Consider the following 18,040-nt stretch of genomic DNA (forward strand, 5'->3'; position numbering starts at 1 on the left):
GACCTATCGGCCATATTGAGTTGGGCCAAAAGGGCCCACAACGAGTTGTTCGGGGGTGGAGGTGGAACATAGGGTGCGGGTTCGGGAGCAGGGGCAGATGGAGTCGCGGCGCGACGTCGTTCGGCCGCCGCCTTCTTCCTACCTTGCGGTCGGCGTCGGGAACCGCTTGGTCCGGCATCGGGGCTACCCAAGTTAGCTCCGGCGAGTTGGCTAGCCACTTCTTCCGAGCCGGAGTCGGATAGTGCTACCGACCGTGAGCGTTTGGAGGAGCCGCTAGAGGAGGATGTTATGCCTCCCTTATACTTCGGGTGCGTCCGCGTCTCCTGCCAAACGTTAAGATATTTGAACGACTTACCGTTCATGGATTGGTAGGTGCTCAGCGAGGCGGTGATGATGTCGACCTCGCTTTGGCCGCTCCCGGCATTCCGGGACTCCTGGATGAAATAGCCGTTGAACTTGCCAATTTCTTCGTTGGCTCGGCCGATGCAGTTGCGCACCATACTCTCGTTGCGCTCGATCGTTCCCGGCGGCCGGTGTGCATTGTACCGGCTAGAGACGCGCCACCAAAAGTGATCGCCGGATTGGTTCGTTCCAACCACCGCATCTTCGGAGATTTCCAAGTACGCCTTGAACAATCTTTCCATCTCCGCCGGTGAGTACGGTGTGCGGACACCGGCGCGAGATGGAGGATTCGGCATTTGGGAAGGGGCGCGAGGCCTAGGCTCCGGTGTCCACCCGTAGCGCCCATCGGAGGCACCTTGATCGTCGATTGGGTATGGCCGGTAGCCACTCGGAACGCCCGAATCTTGGGTGAGAGGAGGGGCCGAATATTCCGTTTCCGGACTAGGAAACGGTTGCGAACCGAACCATTCGGGGTTCCAACCGTGAGAGCCGCTTGGGTTGTCGTCGTTACCGGACATAGTGGTGTTGTAGGGTGTGAGAGGAAGATGAAAATGGATATGAGAGATTGAAGATGAGAATGGAGATGAGAGAATGATGATGAGAATTGTGTAGTGAAAGTGTGAATTTTTGGGAGTGAAATTGAGGGTATTTATAGATGAAAGTGTGTATTTTTGGGGTAAAAAAAATAAAAAAAAATTAAAAAGTGGGGAAAAACGGTTATAAACGGATATAATTTTTTGGGGAAGTGAAAATTTTTTTTTTTTTTTTTATCGGTTTTTTTAATAAAAAACCGATTTTTTTAAAAAAAAATAAAAAATTGTTTGAAACCAACGGCTATGCCGTTGGCGAATGAGAGAGTGACACGTGTGCGTCCGCTGGCACGGACGTGCTCGATACATCGAGCAGCGCCGTGCCAGCGGCGCGGTTGCAGCGGCGGCGGTTCTTCGCCTTGCCGCTGGCACGGACGGCGGTGGCGCCAACCGCCACCGCTGCGGATGCTCTAATGTTCTTAGTAGGCTACGTACGTTCTCTTGGTTAGCTTTTGGTTTAAATTTTTTTGCTTTAGACTTTCGGTGCCTCCCCTAGTATGCTCAACATTACAATATAATTGATGTCTTTTTGTTTTTGCCTCTTGTTGTAGAAGGTCTTTTGTTGTTTTGTTACTTTACTTAATCATTTTTTGGTGGTTCGAGCTTTCCGATTATAAAAGAAATCAGAAACTGAGATCAAATGTCAATATCGAAATTAGAAGTAGCTAAAATGTGACAATTATATTTGTCCCAAAATATTACTCCCTCTGTTCGCCAAAACATGACACTGTTTGTCATTTCGGGTTGTCCACCATTTGCAGACATATTTACACGTTTTCTATTGTGATCTCATACTCTACTAACTCGTTGCACTCGCATTCTACTATAAAATTAATTTATAAAAATGAGACGCATGCATATTCCACTAACTTTTTCAATAAAGTAAAAAAAATTCCTAAAATCCGTCGAATTAAAATGTGTCTTTAAATGTTTGAAGATAGGGATTAGATATTTGACCTAAAACACTCAAACAAATGGATCGAGCTCCTCATGAATCCAGCGATTATATATTACTTTATGTGTTTAATTTGAGTGAATGTATACTAAAAATTGAAACACACACACACACACACAAAGTAGGACATGGCACACACGTGCCTCAGTGCCCATTAATTACCACAATTGTTAGTGGTTGTTCATAAATCTATGCCCACAACAGATTTTTTCTTCTTTTCCTTTTTCCTTTTCTCTTTGGTAGGGTTGGCCGCGTCGGCCGACGCACAAATTTGCAAATTAGGGCGACAATTTGGTTAGCGCAAAATTAATGGGTTTGGTTAAAATCTTATTGCATTTATGCCTTAATAATTGAGTTGATCATCTAGGAACTCCATAATTTTGAATTGAGTTCAGATGATCCAATTAAAATAATAATATTATTTTAATTATTTTTATATAAATATATTTTAATCTTACTCTCTTACTTATCAGAAATTTATCGAAATTTGTATTAATACTTATAAAATATCCAGACATAATAATTAAAAAAAAATCCATTGCATGTTTCAGTCAGGTGGTGCTTCTGCATGAAAAAGCTCATAATAAGCGTGGGCCTTCTCATGATACTCTGTCTTCTTTAGTACTTCGATGAGGATTCTAAGCTTTCACGTCTTAACTTTAATTTTTTTAATCTTAAATTCCTATGATGAGTCTACTCATGGGAGTATCTCATTCTTATAGTATATAGTTTCATCATTATATTGACTTAAAAATCCTGAGGTTATGGAAACCATATAATCATGTCTAATTCCATTGTTAGAATTTTTTTTATGGCTTTTGCATAAGAATAAAGCTATCCGGCCACATTATGGCCAGCCATAAATAAATTAAATAACAAAAAAAGTTGATTTTTTTTCAAATTTTTGGTTTAATACTACTTGATTTTACTTTTATATCATCGTCATTATATGTTGTTCAACATGTTAGTGTTGCTCTTTCGTAATTTTTGCTCAACTTATTGCTACTGGCATTTCTTGATTGTTGCTCAACGTATACAATAATTCGTGATATTAATGTGTTTTACGTAATGGAATTCAAAGATAAGTATCAACTCACAAGTCATTCACACAAATATAAGTTTATATCGGTAATTCTAATTTTTTATACATGTAAATGGACTAAATTAACTCTTTATGGCCGGTCACATTATGGCCATTTAGCATCACTCTTTGCATAAAGCTTAAATACTGACTGATAAAGGATAATGTGTGCATATCCCTAATTAGTTGGTGGATTTTAAAATGCAAATAATTTGATTGGACCTTAGCGCTACAAATTTAATTATGATCTATCACAAAGTAATAGTTTTATAATAATGATTGAAAGCTCAAATCAACAAGCGACAGAGCAAAAAACTTCCAAACTAATTCAAACCTCAAAGGATGAAGAGGAAACCACTCCTAACGCAACAATTAAAGCAAAGAGACAACAAAAAACAAATACCAAAAACCAAGCAAAAATTTGTAACAAAAATGTACTCCGCATAGATCAAACAAACATCAAACGACAAAAGAATTTGTGTGTGAGTTGACTATGTAGAAGAGAGGTTATGCCCGAGACCTAGCGAAATCTTTAAATTTAAATTCATTTACCTATAAAAAATAATAAAAATTCAATAAAGAACCTAAGCTTAACCTTCAATCTAACTTCTAATGTTATTCAAGTAAGCAGTCGTAAAAAAGTGATTGACTAATTGTACGGATCATAAAAGTTCTCTGTAATAACCGAAAACACGTTTTATGAGGCCTTGTATTACGTATGCTTATTTCTTGATTATTATTATCACTATTAATTAAATGCATAAAAATAAATAATCAATTGAACAAACATGTCCTCATTTTACATTGTAAACTGGTCAATATGATTAGAGAGAATCTTTTAGTCAGTTCTTTGTAGATGTTACTTACTAAAATTTACGACCTAGATAGATGTGTAGAATCTATCATGAACGATTGTGGTGTCGATTCTAAAATCACTTCATCAACGACGCTGTGTATGTTATAACACTAAATTGGATTAGGAAGAGACTACAAGTACTTCTATGTTGGTTAGTGAGCACCAATACTCGCTAAATTCAAATATTTTTTAAAAAAAATTCAAAATACAAACGCGAGCAACAGTCCTCACCAAATTCCACGTCCCAACTTTGCAACTAGAAAGACAAGGTTTTCCGTGAGAACGTCTACAATAGTACTCGCTTTTAGTGAATAGCGATGCTCACAGAATTTTGTGAGCGTTATAACGAAAACATTTGGGGGTTTATCAAGCAACTAAAATGCTCACTAAATGCCACTTTGTGTAGGCCTCAAAATCAAATATGTATTATTTATATTGACCTTGGTAATATATCGTAAGGCAATCAAGAGTTGAGAAGGACCATCTTAATAAATTTGAGTTAGGGGTGGATGGAAGGAGCCTTCAAACATGGCCCCCTATCAACCAAGACACCTTTTTAGCCATTTCGTTTTTAAAATTTGTTTGAATAACATATCAAATGAGTGGCTAGCAACACCAATATGCATGTGGGCCTCAAACATCACACCCAAACAATATTCTTCCAACATCGCAAACTCTATTTCTTTCTAATTTGCAATTCCATCACACACACACACACACACACAATTCAATTACATATATATGTGAGTATTGCAAAAATAGCTACGGAAGAGATATGTACATAGCTACTCTATAGGCCTTTAACCATAGGCACTCTAGATTCTCCCAAAACCTAGTTCCAAAATAAGAGGATACAAAACAAACAATTATAACTAGTTTTGGTATTAACTTTTTTGACTCATCTCATTCTATTGTAGTTTTGTTACTTAACTAGGAAACCACTCTTTGATGATGCACTTGCCCTCAAATCCATACTATATGCATTTAACATATTATATAGAATTGTACTATATGAGATTAAATATAAAACGTAAAACTAATTTTTTTAAGTTGTGTTTAAAATATTTAAAATATTTTTTCAATATTAGTTATTATTAATCCTGAATATTTTGTTTTCTATATCTCATATATAAATAAAATTTTATAAATATATATCTGAAACATGACCATACAAGACTTTTTGTGCATGGTGACCACAATAAAGGCATTTTTTTAAAAATAAAATGATTTGTTATTTGTTTAGTCATTTTCCTTTACTCCATGTAGATTAATTGATCACGTAAAATTTGGCGGCTGCCCTATGAATTAAATATACAAGACAAATGGGTTGCATGTATACGAAAGTAATTTAATACGTAGTAATTAAAAAAAGAATTAAATATTCAAAAAATTAGGAAATATGCAGAATAGTAATCTTTATCTCCGAGATATTTGGTGTGATCCAATCGTACTATATAGTTGAAAACTTTACATTATAATGGTTATAAAAAAGACAAGAAAATTAATCAATTTTGGAAGCGTGTCCATCTTTTTTTGTACATAGCACCAATATATATGATGGAATAATGTGTCATCCAACAAACTACACAAAAATATTCTAGACTTATATGTGAAAAATAAAGAGAGAATGTACAGCTTAGAACAATCAATTGAGATAGGACAAATGGATTTTATTGCAGAAAAAAAAAGTGGACTTCATTGACCTAGGGTATTCTCAAGAGGCCTAAACAATTGGGTTAATATCAACATTTACTAAACTAACCACCCCCAATCATATACATATGTATTAGGAAAATATATGGTTTGGCATGATGATATACTAATTAACAGTATTAAGCTTAATTAGCAATGCATTAATTAATTAATACTAATACATTAGTACTACTCGAGCTTAGTAATTAATCCAATTTGTGCCAATTTTGGGGTGCAAGGTTTTTTTGGCATCGAAAAACATTTTTAGCAGTACCCGATACACGATTTTTCTGAGTCGGATCGAGAAATACCTAATACCCAATATCTGGGACACCCCTACTACTCATGACAAAAAAAATAACATTAAAAAGTCTAATTAATCTAATAGGCTTTACTAGAATTAAAGTCACTATTCTATACTTTGGGTCGAACCCGTCAACATATATAATGAATTTGAATTCGTAATCTCCCCACTTTCCTATGGTAATTAAACTATCACAATCACAAGTCCAATTAGTACCGTACCAAATGGTTATTTAATAGAGCTAAATCAATTCTTGCCATTATTATTATTATTATTATTATTATTATTATTATTATTATTATTATTATTTATGTTTTTATAACTTTTTTATTGAGGTGGAAAGTAAGGTTTAATAATGAGAGAAGTTAAAAAGAGAATGAGGTAGATAGCTAGGTACCCCCAGCCCAGTGCTCAAGGCCAACGCAATGCCTTTGGGTGTTGCGTTTGTCTTTTCATATGGAGTAGTCTAGTCTTGTTGGTTTGGGTGTCTGTTTTACTAGTGTCGTGTTTTTTTTGTTGATTTATGCTTCTCTAGCTGATATCACTTCTATCTTCATCCTTGATTAGATTGTATCTCAATTTGTTCACCTATTTAACAAGTGGTTTGAGTCTTAATTAGTATTTTATTGAAAAAAGCCCAACGCAATGCCAACCCACAATCTAACCTTTTTTCTAATCAATTTCTCCCACTCACAAGTTCACCTATAATTGAGTTGGTAGGGTGAAACACCGGTTCAAAAGAGTAAAATTTGGCAGGAAGTAGTTAATTAAACCTTATGTTGCTATAGATTTTCATATCTTCTCTGCATAACACAAAGCAAAGTACCCAAATAATCACCATCCAAAATTCAAAATATATTACTCCCTCCGTCCCCCTCCCCTAAATATAGAGATTCTTTTCTTTTTGTCTGTTATTTAAAAATAGAAACTATTTCCTTTTGAAAAATTTCTTTCTCTCTAATATGGTGGGACTCATTTTCCACAAGCACACTTTTTTTCTGTCTCTCTTTACTTTACTAATTTTGCATTACAGTTTAGAAATCAGTACGTTCAGTCCAAAGTAGGCCTGTCAAAATGGATATCGCGTATTGGATATCCGAACCCGAAAAAGTCGGATAATTGGATACCCAAAACCCGATTTCCTGGTCCTCCTCCAATCTCCAGCTCTCTCGCTGCACTTCCCTCCACCGCCGCTCTCCCAGTCTCTCCCTCTCCTCTTGGAATATATTCCTGTCACTACCTCAAATTAAAGCGGCTGCAACCTTCAGGTTATTATTTTGTTTACTGAATTGTTTTGCCTAAATAGAATTCCACCATGGTCTATGGAGTTATATATTATTTTTATGTTGGAAAAGCAGTCGAGCATATTAAAATAAAATGGTTGACACAACTTTTTATATTGGGCAGTACATTATATGGAGAATTGGCTGCATACACTTTTAGTGTTTAAATATTTGGCGGTACATGGAGATTTGGCAGTATATATTTTTAATAATTGTGAATGCTCATTTTGAGTTTAGTTTTATTTTTTATACATGTTTAGTGTCATTTTTAATATATATTTTTATGTTCTAATTGAATACAGTATGTTTTAACTTTTTCATTCTATACGAAATGTGCAGACATTTTGTAGAATATCTACAAGACCAAGTGGAAAATCAGCTATCTTATCTCAGTCTATGGACACGCAACAAGATAGCAACACCAACATGATTCTAAATGACCAACATTTAGAAGATGTGTCCATATTAAAGGATATGGAAATAGAAGATGGCGATGTGAATGTCAACGTTAATCAATCACGAGCGAAAAAAAAAATAAAAATTGGGGTAAAGGAGCCAAGATCTGTTCATTGGAAGGATTACTATATAGTGAAAGTTATGAATGGCAATCCTCCTATTGAGGTGGTAAAAGGAAAGTGCAAACGTGGTGAGGTTCTAATTGCAGCTGACCCGCGCTTGTGTGGAACTAATGGCTTAAAAAACCATACCATTTCCTGTTTGAAGAAGTATCAAAGTGGTAAGTTAAATTCATTAAATTAAATTTCTTTTCATTTATACATTATAGTACTTATTTGGCCTCTCTTATTATTTATCCATGTAGTATTAGCCACCGTTGGAATTCAAGATGCCGATCCACTATGCCGCAATAAAGATGATTAGATGGAGATTGATGAATTTTGGATGAAGAACGAATGAATTAATGGTCCACTTATGTTATATTGTTTTGTTACATGAACTTGTGTTACTTTTGAGGAATATGATTATAACTTTATTGACTTGTGTTATTTTGAATTTTGAATTTTTGGTGGATATTAACTTATTGTAGATGGATGTTATTGTTAGATCTTGATTCTTATGAATTGTGATGGTGATTGTGGATGAATGATTGAACTTATGAATTATTGAATTGTGATGTTTATTAAGGATGAATGTTTGAACTTATGAATTGTGATGGTTATTGTCTTATTGACTTATTTTGGATGGATGAAAGATGTTAATATGTTATAGTAACTTTTAAATTTTATACTTCTCAAAGTTTGTAGTTATTTTCTCTTAAATTCGAACTACTATAAGAATTTTAAATTGCTAAAAGTTTGTAGCTATTTTCTCCCGAATACTACTTCAACTTTATATTAAATTCGAACCAAATAATATGAAATAAATTCTAAAAGTTTGTAGTTAATTAAAAAAAATCAAAATCACAATCGGGACTGGATACCCGAAATAAAATTCGGATCGGGTATCGAGTATTGGATTTTGGGAATTTCGGGATCGGGTACCTGAAAATTTCGGATCGGGTATCCGAGGGTACCCGATTTGACAAGCCTAGTCCAAAGTCCAAAGATCTCATTCCAAATTTGCAATGGACGTTATATATAACATTGTTTTAAATGTTAAATAAAGCATACTATTTTAATCTAAATAAATGCTAAAAAGGTGCTATCAAAGTTAATCTCAGTTTGATCGCTTACTAATCTCCACACACACACACACACACAACATACACTATATATACATGTAGATCGAAACTCGACTCCAAACATCTCTCACCTTCAAATCAACCCTCCGTCTTTCTCTCTCTCTATATAATATATACACACATGTAAATTGTAATTTTCATGAACAAAGTGAATAGTATATCTCTGTTCGAAGTCGTATTTGGATTAATCTTGAATTGAATGCAGGTTGAAAAAAAACAGATTCAAATCACAAGTGGATAAGAAGTAATCCCTGTTTTGTAGGACTCCATATCCCATCTCCCCGATTACTTATCCCTTCTCCCACCCTCATCAATTCATCACCATGCTCTCTCTCATAATCCCAATTTAATCCCATCAACACACATGGAAATTCATTACTTAAAACAGATGGAGGCAAATTCCTCCTCCTCCCCCACCGCGCCTCGGCCTAGGGTTATCGCAGGCCCGGTCATCGTCGGCGCGGGCCCCTCCGGCCTAGCCGCGGCGGCGTGCCTCAAACAACGAGGCGTCCCTTCGCTGATCCTCGAGCGGTCCAACTGCATCGCGTCGCTATGGCAGCTCAAAACCTACGACCGGTTAAAACTCCACCTCCCGAAGCAATTCTGCGAGCTCCCTCTCATGCCGTTCCTGCCGCACTTCCCGACCTACCCCGACAAGCGCCAGTTCGTCCAGTATCTGGAGGCCTACGCGGAGCGGTTCGGGATCAGGCCGGCGTTCGGGGAGGCGGTGGAGAGGGCCGAGTACGATGAGAAGCTGGAGATGTGGAGAGTGAAAACTGCGGGGGCGGAGTATGTGTGCAGGTGGCTGATTGTGGCGACGGGGGAGAATGCGGAGGCGGTGGTGCCGGAGATGGAGGGTCTGCGGGAGTTTGGGGCGGGGGGAGTGGTGCACACGAGCGGCTACAAGAGCGGGGATGTTTATGAAGGGAAGAGGGTGCTCGTCGTCGGCTGCGGAAACTCCGGGATGGAGGTTTGCTTGGATCTCTGCAATCACAATGCAAGCCCTTCTCTTGTGGTTAGGGATACAGTGAGTTCTTTCTATTCTTTTTCTACTAATTTTTTTAGAAGAAAAAAAATAGTATATTACACCTTCCACTGTGTGTGATTGTGTGTTCTTCTTTTTTTGGATTCGATTTTTTTGTGCATGGGAATTCATATTGAAGTTATGTGTTTTTCTCTTTTTGGGTAAACCCTAATTATTTATTTTTTTATTTTATTTTTTGGGATTAAGGTGAGAAAATATGGTGGTGAGGTTTTTATACCTTAATTGGAGCTGGAATGGTGTTATGAAGAAAGGGAAGGAACAGATCTCTTCCTTTTCTCATGCTCGGAAATTATCAAAAATGCAACTTTTTGTGCTCGGTGTTTTTTAGTGTTCAAGTTCCAAAGGATTTTTTTTAACAAATTTTAATAACAGTTGCAACAAAGATTTAAAAAAAGGGTGAAAACCATCCTTAAAAGTCTGGATGTTAAGCAGTTTCTTGGGATACTCGAGCATGCGCAACAATGGCTAGTAAAAGGGTTTCGAGATTTTGTATTAATTTAATGAGAGAATGGGTGTAACAACAACGACTTAATGAGCTAGAGATTATATGCAATCTTTCTATGATTAATTTTCCTTTTATCTTCTTCTTTTTAGTTGAGCCCTATTTTTGTATTTTGGTAGTACAACTTTTTTACATGGGCTTTGTTGATGAATTTAGGTGCACATTCTACCACGAGAGATGCTGGGGAGATCGACTTTCTGGCTGTCCATGTGGCTGCTAAAGTGGCTGCCTATAAACATTGTCGACCGGTTTTTGCTCATCTCGTCATGGCTCTTACTGGGTGATACATCCCGGTATGGGCTCCACAGGCCCAAGGTAGGGCCTCTCGAGCTCAAGAGTCGATCCGGGAAAACCCCGGTTTTGGACGTGGGAACCCTTGACAAGATCAAAAGTGGAGACATCAAGGTACAATTACTTTGCATCAAATTAAACCATTACTTAATCTTGTCACACCACTTTTGCCCAAACATTTTTTTTTCTTTTTTAAGTTAATTGTAATCAATTGAATTTATGAATAGATACGCCCAGGGATTAAAAGGCTAAGGTACAAATCAGCCGAATTTGTGGATGGAAGAGTGGAAACTTATGATGCAATAATCCTAGCAACTTGTTACAAAAGCAATGTGCCATGTTGGTTAAAGGTATAGTGCCTTGCCTTTTTTTTTGGTATATGATATAGATTTCCTTAAATCTGTAATGCATTCATAACTTTGAAGTACTAAAGAGGAAAAGGCATGTTTGGCTGAATTTGTTTCTCTCTCTCCTCCTTAGAAAAGTGAGATGTTTTGTGAGAAAGATGGGCTCCCAAAAAGGCCATTTCCCAATTGCTGGAAAGGCGAGTATGGACTATACGCGGTTGGGTTCACCAAACGCGGCCTTCTCGGGGCATCCATTGATGCCAAGAACATTGCTGCTGACATCGAGGGCTCTTGGAAGGAAACTATCTCACAGTCCAAATACTCCCCGAGTTTCATGCAAAAACACCTATAGTCCAAATAGTTGCCGAGTTTCTTCCCTTTTTAATTAGGTCATCGAGTGTCCGGCTAATCAATCTATGTGAGGTGAGGGCCGGGAGGGATGGCCCACGCCCGACCCTTAGTGCCCAATGGGGTTTGATAGAGATCGCGGGATGTACTCGAGCAAGAGCATAAATGGATGTAAGAAAATTGGAGAATTTTGGGGGGTACTAATGTTTGAAAGACAAAGGTTGGTGCCATTGGAATCTCCATGGAAAATTAAGGGTGATTTTGTTAGGGTTAATAGTACGTCGTACTAGGTGCATTACATTTTGTACAGGGATATTTTTCTAATTTCACTATTGATTATTGACTTTTAGTTGCTAGGTAAAGAATTCTTGAAGCAGAATGGTGTGGTTGAATAATATCATAATTGAATTCCTGCAATGTTTTAGTATACTATATATATTTGACATGGGAAAATATAATGATTGTTGTGTAGGAATGTGTAGAAGGTACATAATGAATTTTGGTACCAAAATTAAATTGTGACTCATTTAGTGCAAGTTTAAAAAATTGTGCCAAATTGGATGGAGAAATGATTGCTATCCCCAGAGGACCACTAAAATTAAAGAATTAACCAAATTAATGTGCCAGTCTCGTCAGATTGTGCTGTGCCAAGAAAATTAGAAATTCAATTGGTGGAATTGACTTTTTTTAAATGTGGAGTATATAATATACCCTTCATCACATCTCTATATAATGAATATTAAACGCATATAAGATTGTATGTGCATAGTTTTGTTAATATTTGGTAGTGTGTAACTATAAATAAATCAAAAGATTTTTGTTGGTATTTAATAGAATCGGAATAAAATTTTGATTCATTTAATAAATTTTGACTCGTCAAATAATTTGGACAAGTCCCTTTTCCATGATATAAAGTGTTCTGTTGCATATGAAATATTAAATTAAAAAAGAAAAGGCATGCAACTGAAGGCAACGAAATATCTGAGTGGTTTATTATTTTGAACTATTTGAAAATTGGGTTATATTATAATATATCGAAGTCGGAAATAGATAAGCATCAACCTATTATTCATTATTCTGCGGCCATTTGAAAAGAATATTTATTCGTTTTATCTCCTTTCCCCTCAATATTTTAATAGCAAAAGCCTAATAATTAATCCTCTAAAGAAAATTTTCTTCTCTTATCTACAATTCTCACCATAATCGACATTTTAAAACGAAATATTTTGCAAAATAATTGAACTTGGGATGTAAGTGGTTGCTTAAACCCGCAGTTTAGTTTAAAAATTAAAAGGAATTAACAAAGTTCCCCAATTTTCCATATCATATCATTAAAGTATCTTTTATGTGCATTCATAATCTTCCACGTTTCGATTGTAGGCTTGCGAATTTAAGTGTTGGTGGAAGAGAAGGTACAAAACATACATTAATTAATATATATCTTAGTTAATTGTTAAGCAATGGACTCAAATTAATTACGAATATCGAATCATAATGAATTCAATTTATCAATGACTTTTTAGTTCTCATCTCACAAAAAATATCTCTAGCTACCTCAGAAGTTTTTTCCCACCATCCACCAAACATAATCTCGATTACATAATGTTACACGGCAAAGAAATGTTGGCAGTAGAAATTTAAAAACAAAAAAATAAAAAATAAAAATTATTGATCAACCGTCTCACATTCAAGGTGCCTAAAAGTCTAATCAGAAAATAGTTACTAGGTCCGTCAGTGGATATCATTTGGTTAACAGCTAAAAAGCATGTGCATACTTAATTCCCTTTCATAAGTTAGTGTTCTTCTTGATAATGTTTCGGCTTGATTGATTAGAATAAATAATGGAGAAATTAAATTAATTCTCCTTCTTATTATTAATATATATCTTTGTATCCAATATGCAAGGCACGGGATGTATATAATTAATGGAGAATAAGAAGATAATTACTAATAGATTATAAAATTCGTTTAATCTTTTTTTTATTCAACTAAAAATATATTAAATTAAATTTAATACTCCTTCCGTCCCATAATAGATGACACACTTGGGGATTCCCACAGGATTTTAGGTGTTGTTGTTTTGTGTGTGATGTGGAGAGAGAAAATAATATATTTATTTTAATGTGAGATGGAGCTTTTTCCAAAAAAAGGAATTGTGACATCTTTAGTAGGACAAACTAAAATGGAAAGTGTGAAATCTATTATGGGACGGAGGGAGTACTTTTATATTCAATTAAAAATATGTCTATTAAATTAATTATTTGATTATATCGAACTTTTGAAGGGTAAAAGTGGAAAATAAAAAGAAGAAGACCTAGCCTATTTCCTAATCACGCTATGAATGGTTCGAAGAAAGATGATTACGATAATTGGGCTAGATAGATATCATTGGCCCAAAATAGGGTTGGTAATTAGGTTGTCTTTGCATGCTTTGATGCCACATGCTTGCTTTTTCTCTAAAGTTCCAAAATGAAAATGAGAACATTTGATCTCTTTACGAATTTGATGGCTTGAAATTATGCTTCTATTTATTTTATAGGCAAGTTTATATGCTCACTTTTGAACCCTTTAGATTCTTCTAGTAAATGTCAACTAGGATCCATGTGTGTCATGCCTTTGTACGTGTCAGATCTTGATAGATTTTAATTTTATGATCAATCGGTTAAAAATACAACCAATCGATGACTCATTTATTTCCGACATAGTATTATTTACACGCCTTGTTTGTTCATACATTTTTGTCTCATGTCCTAAAAAGCTAAGTAATTAGCCCCAATTCTTGACAAGTACCTGTGGTAATGAAAAGAGAGAAAAAGATAATCAATTTAGTTTTGGGGCATAAATTCCCAATTACCAAACCCTAATTTTGATTGTACTTAAAAATAAAATATAGGGTTTTGAAGTACATTGCAAAAAAAAATGCTCCATGTAATCACAAATAGTGGTCCAAGTGCTAAGTCAGCCTCATGATGGAGAGGAGAGCATTATTTTAGACTACTTCCCTCTTTACGTACATACACATGCTGCACATGCAATCTTAATAAAGCATTCAATTTTTATTATTTAAAAAATATATTCGTATATATGCTACATTTTGTACAGTACTTATTTCAAGAATGAAGTCCTTTCTAAAAATTTCTTCGAATTTTTATTTATTGTGGTCCAACAAAAATTTAATACTATGAACTGTATTAATATTTATGTACAAAATTGCGTTAGGGCCTAGGGTTGATGGACCATATATATTGAATTGGTGTCAAAATCATATCGGGTGGATGGGTTTGTTATTTGTCAATGATGACTCAAATATTCTTGGTGTAGATAGTACAAAATTTAATGATTGGATTAATTCTTTGTCATCAGGGTTTATTTGAGAATGTCTGTCATAAATGTATGGTTCGATTTCTCCATTTGGAAGTATGTAGTTTTATGCATGAACATATAATATGAAATCATTTTAATCATAAATATTCATATAATATGCATATTTGGTTGTTTGTTGTGCTTTTAGCCTATTGTTATTTTCTAGCCAGTTACGTCAGTTTTGTGCTACTTGTGTTATCAATTTTGCGTTTGGTTGCTTTCGGTATAGTTGTTCGTCATGTTACTTTTGTTAGTGCTATACTCTACCTCACTACTTTTTAATATTTTTAGATAATTGAAAAAAATATAATACGTGTGGGTTTAATATATATTGAGGGATCGGTTTAAGCACCCCTAGATGAAACAAATAAATAAATAAATAATTGCCCGAAATAAGTAACTACTATTAAAAGTAAGTCCTTCAAGATGAAATTTTCCATACCAATTCATAAACTGAAAACTCTAAAATCCGATCTACTAAGTGAAGACATGGTAAATATTTAAAATTGAAAGTCAAAGTTCTTATCATGTAAGCAACTCGAGGTGCTATCAATCAATCGAAGGTCTTCTTGTAAAGGAAGACGCAACGATGAAAACCGACATCGATCTCTCAAATTGAATTGAAAAGTATGCGTATTAACATAAGTGGGGTTCATCAACTCTTCTATCCACATAAATCGACGATTAATTTCATCAAAATAAAAATGGATGTCAAATAATTTTGCATTATATCTATAGAATATTATTGTTCAAACATAATCACAATAATTAAAGACAAATTAGTTTCTAATAAATTAGGTCCGGATCATCTTCTATTGCTTATAGCATCATAATCCAAAATCAAGACCAAATCCCCACTATTAGATTTCAAAATGAGTGAATGAGATTAAATCTTACGAATTTCAATAAATAGTTGATAAAATATCAACAAAGGGGTAAGATCGTCATTCTATTATCATTATCATAATTTTCATGTTTTTTTATATCAACATAGTGTATTACAAATACCAACACAATGACATGAGTATTTCAACACAAGTACACGAAAATATCAACACAATTTTATTGAGATTTTACATGTATTATGTTGAGATTTTACATGCATTATGTTGAGATTTCACATACATTATATTGAGATTGTTTTATGTATTTGTTGATAAAAATCTGTTTATCAACATATACGAAAACTGAAATAAAATTCATCAAATTTCATCTTCCGAACGTCGTCGGAACATATGCAATTGAGATCTCGTTAGAATCCTTATAAAATTACCTTTAATTTGATATATTTTTTTATGAAAAATAATTTAAATCGAGTGAGTTACGTAAATTTAAAGTTTTGAAATAATTTTAATAAGAGAAAATTGATATTAATACCCTTTAATTTTATTTAATAATTACTTAAATTTAAAATATAATCTACTTGTCATTATATCAATAACTAGATCTCATAATCTAATGGTTAAAAATTAGCCTTAATTTTGGATTGATAATTAGTTAGCAATTGATCACACCCCATTAGGTCCGATCATATTTATGAAACACATTTTGGATAAGAAGCACCGTTACAATATCAATTTCATATTAAAATACATGTTGGCCCTTAGAACTCTACTTCTAGGAGATGGTGAGAGTATTATTTAAATGCCACATCAAATTTCTAGATAATACATTAATACACTATAACAAAAAAATTAGATGACACTTTTAATGCTATTAAGGGCGCTGATTTTTGTGTCTAATTTTACCACCAACGTTTTATAAAGTATCCTTATTGTTAATGGTGTAACTATAAAATTAGGGGACACACAATAGAAGCGTCCTAAAAAAATAAAAGATTAAGATAATTTGCCCTCAACTTTATTTTCTTTTGTGTCTTAAATCATGGTTAATTTAAAAAAAATCAAAATACTAATAATTGCGTTCCGATTTTGTATCATTAAAAGATAAGTTTTTTTTAATGATATCATTGCATAGACAAAGATTTAATAAAATCTTTCATTAGAAAACCCACTAATAGATAAATGCCAAATGGTAGACCATGATAAAAAATTCACATCCCATGTCTAACTCAAAACAACATCAACATATCTAAACAGAGAAAATTAAGCCCAAACAATCACTAGTAGGTAGGGTTCCCATTTATGGGATTTAACATGTTAATTTGAAAAACCCCATAAATGAGATAGACAACCCCAAACCCATTACAAAAATCACAATATCATATGAGATTACCATATATAACTACATATATCCCCTTTGACTATAAATAAAACCCATGTTGAAATAATTACATTTTTCATAATGGCCCACAAATTTTTCCAGTATCTTTGGGGTGGAGAGTACAAAAAGAAAGAAAGCCATTTATACATAACATGCAAGGAAAGATCAATACATAGATTGGTGAAAATGACACATCATGAATTCATCATCATCTTTTCACATAATAATATCATTAATGCCTAAAATTATCAGAGAATATACAGATCACCACCAATTTCTTCACCTCTCAGTGCGTGTTTTGGTGTGAAATTATTATTCTAGGGACCAGACAGACCATTTTGTATTTTATTTTATTTTATTTACAAGGGTTCACAAAATAACAAATGCATTCTTATTTTTCATGCAACTAGCTTCTTAAAGTGCAAAAAGAGTGCTTTGGGTGTCCCTAGTTAGTTACAACTCTTGATCAAAATATTGTACTACTACTATATATTGCAATTTGTGTAGTTTTTTCCAATTATATGATAACCTTTAAAATTTATTATACATATCGAAAAAGAAAAGATAAATTTGGTTAAAATATCATAAATTTACTACGACTAACCTTTGTATTTGTAACCATTATAATTGATTAAAAATGTTTAAAATATAAAATGTAGTGTATGTGCGTGCGTGCGTTTTGGTGTGATGGTGAAATATCTATGCATGTCTATCTTTAATTACCCTTTATTTGAGTCATGTGAGATATTATCTCTCAATTTCTTTCACTTTTACTTGCATCCCTTTTTTCGTTCCACGGGAAACAGACTATTCAACAAACAAAAGTTAGTCGTTTTTATTTTTATTTTGGAATATTTTCTTGTACGGAGTATATATGATTGAGACACATCTATCAGAAGATATGGAATATAAAGTATCTCTCGAAATCCCATGTTCGACTTTTCTAAAACCAACTTTTACATAGTGAATATTCTTCTCCCTGCTAAGTATCTACCTCCACAAAAAGAAAAAAGAAATGAACAAAAATCAATTAAAATATCAGTTCTCAAGTAAACAAAC

At 34.2% G+C, this 18,040-nt stretch overlaps 1 protein-coding gene across 1 annotated transcript; it reads left to right on the forward strand.

Moving 5' to 3' along the window:
- Positions 1 to 8,939: 8,939 nt before the first annotated feature.
- Positions 8,940 to 11,812, forward strand: LOC121780801 (indole-3-pyruvate monooxygenase YUCCA6-like). Its single transcript, XM_042178433.1, has 4 exons — positions 8,940 to 9,889; positions 10,566 to 10,814; positions 10,928 to 11,050; positions 11,181 to 11,812. The coding sequence occupies exons 1-4, from the start codon at positions 9,227 to 9,229 to the stop codon at positions 11,397 to 11,399; spliced, it is 1,254 nt and encodes a 417-aa protein (XP_042034367.1). The 5' UTR covers positions 8,940 to 9,226; the 3' UTR covers positions 11,400 to 11,812.
- Positions 11,813 to 18,040: the final 6,228 nt, after the last annotated feature.

This window comes from Salvia splendens, chromosome 20 (assembly GCF_004379255.2).
Source record: "Salvia splendens isolate huo1 chromosome 20, SspV2, whole genome shotgun sequence".
In the NCBI taxonomy this organism is placed as follows: Eukaryota; Viridiplantae; Streptophyta; class Magnoliopsida; order Lamiales; family Lamiaceae; genus Salvia; species Salvia splendens.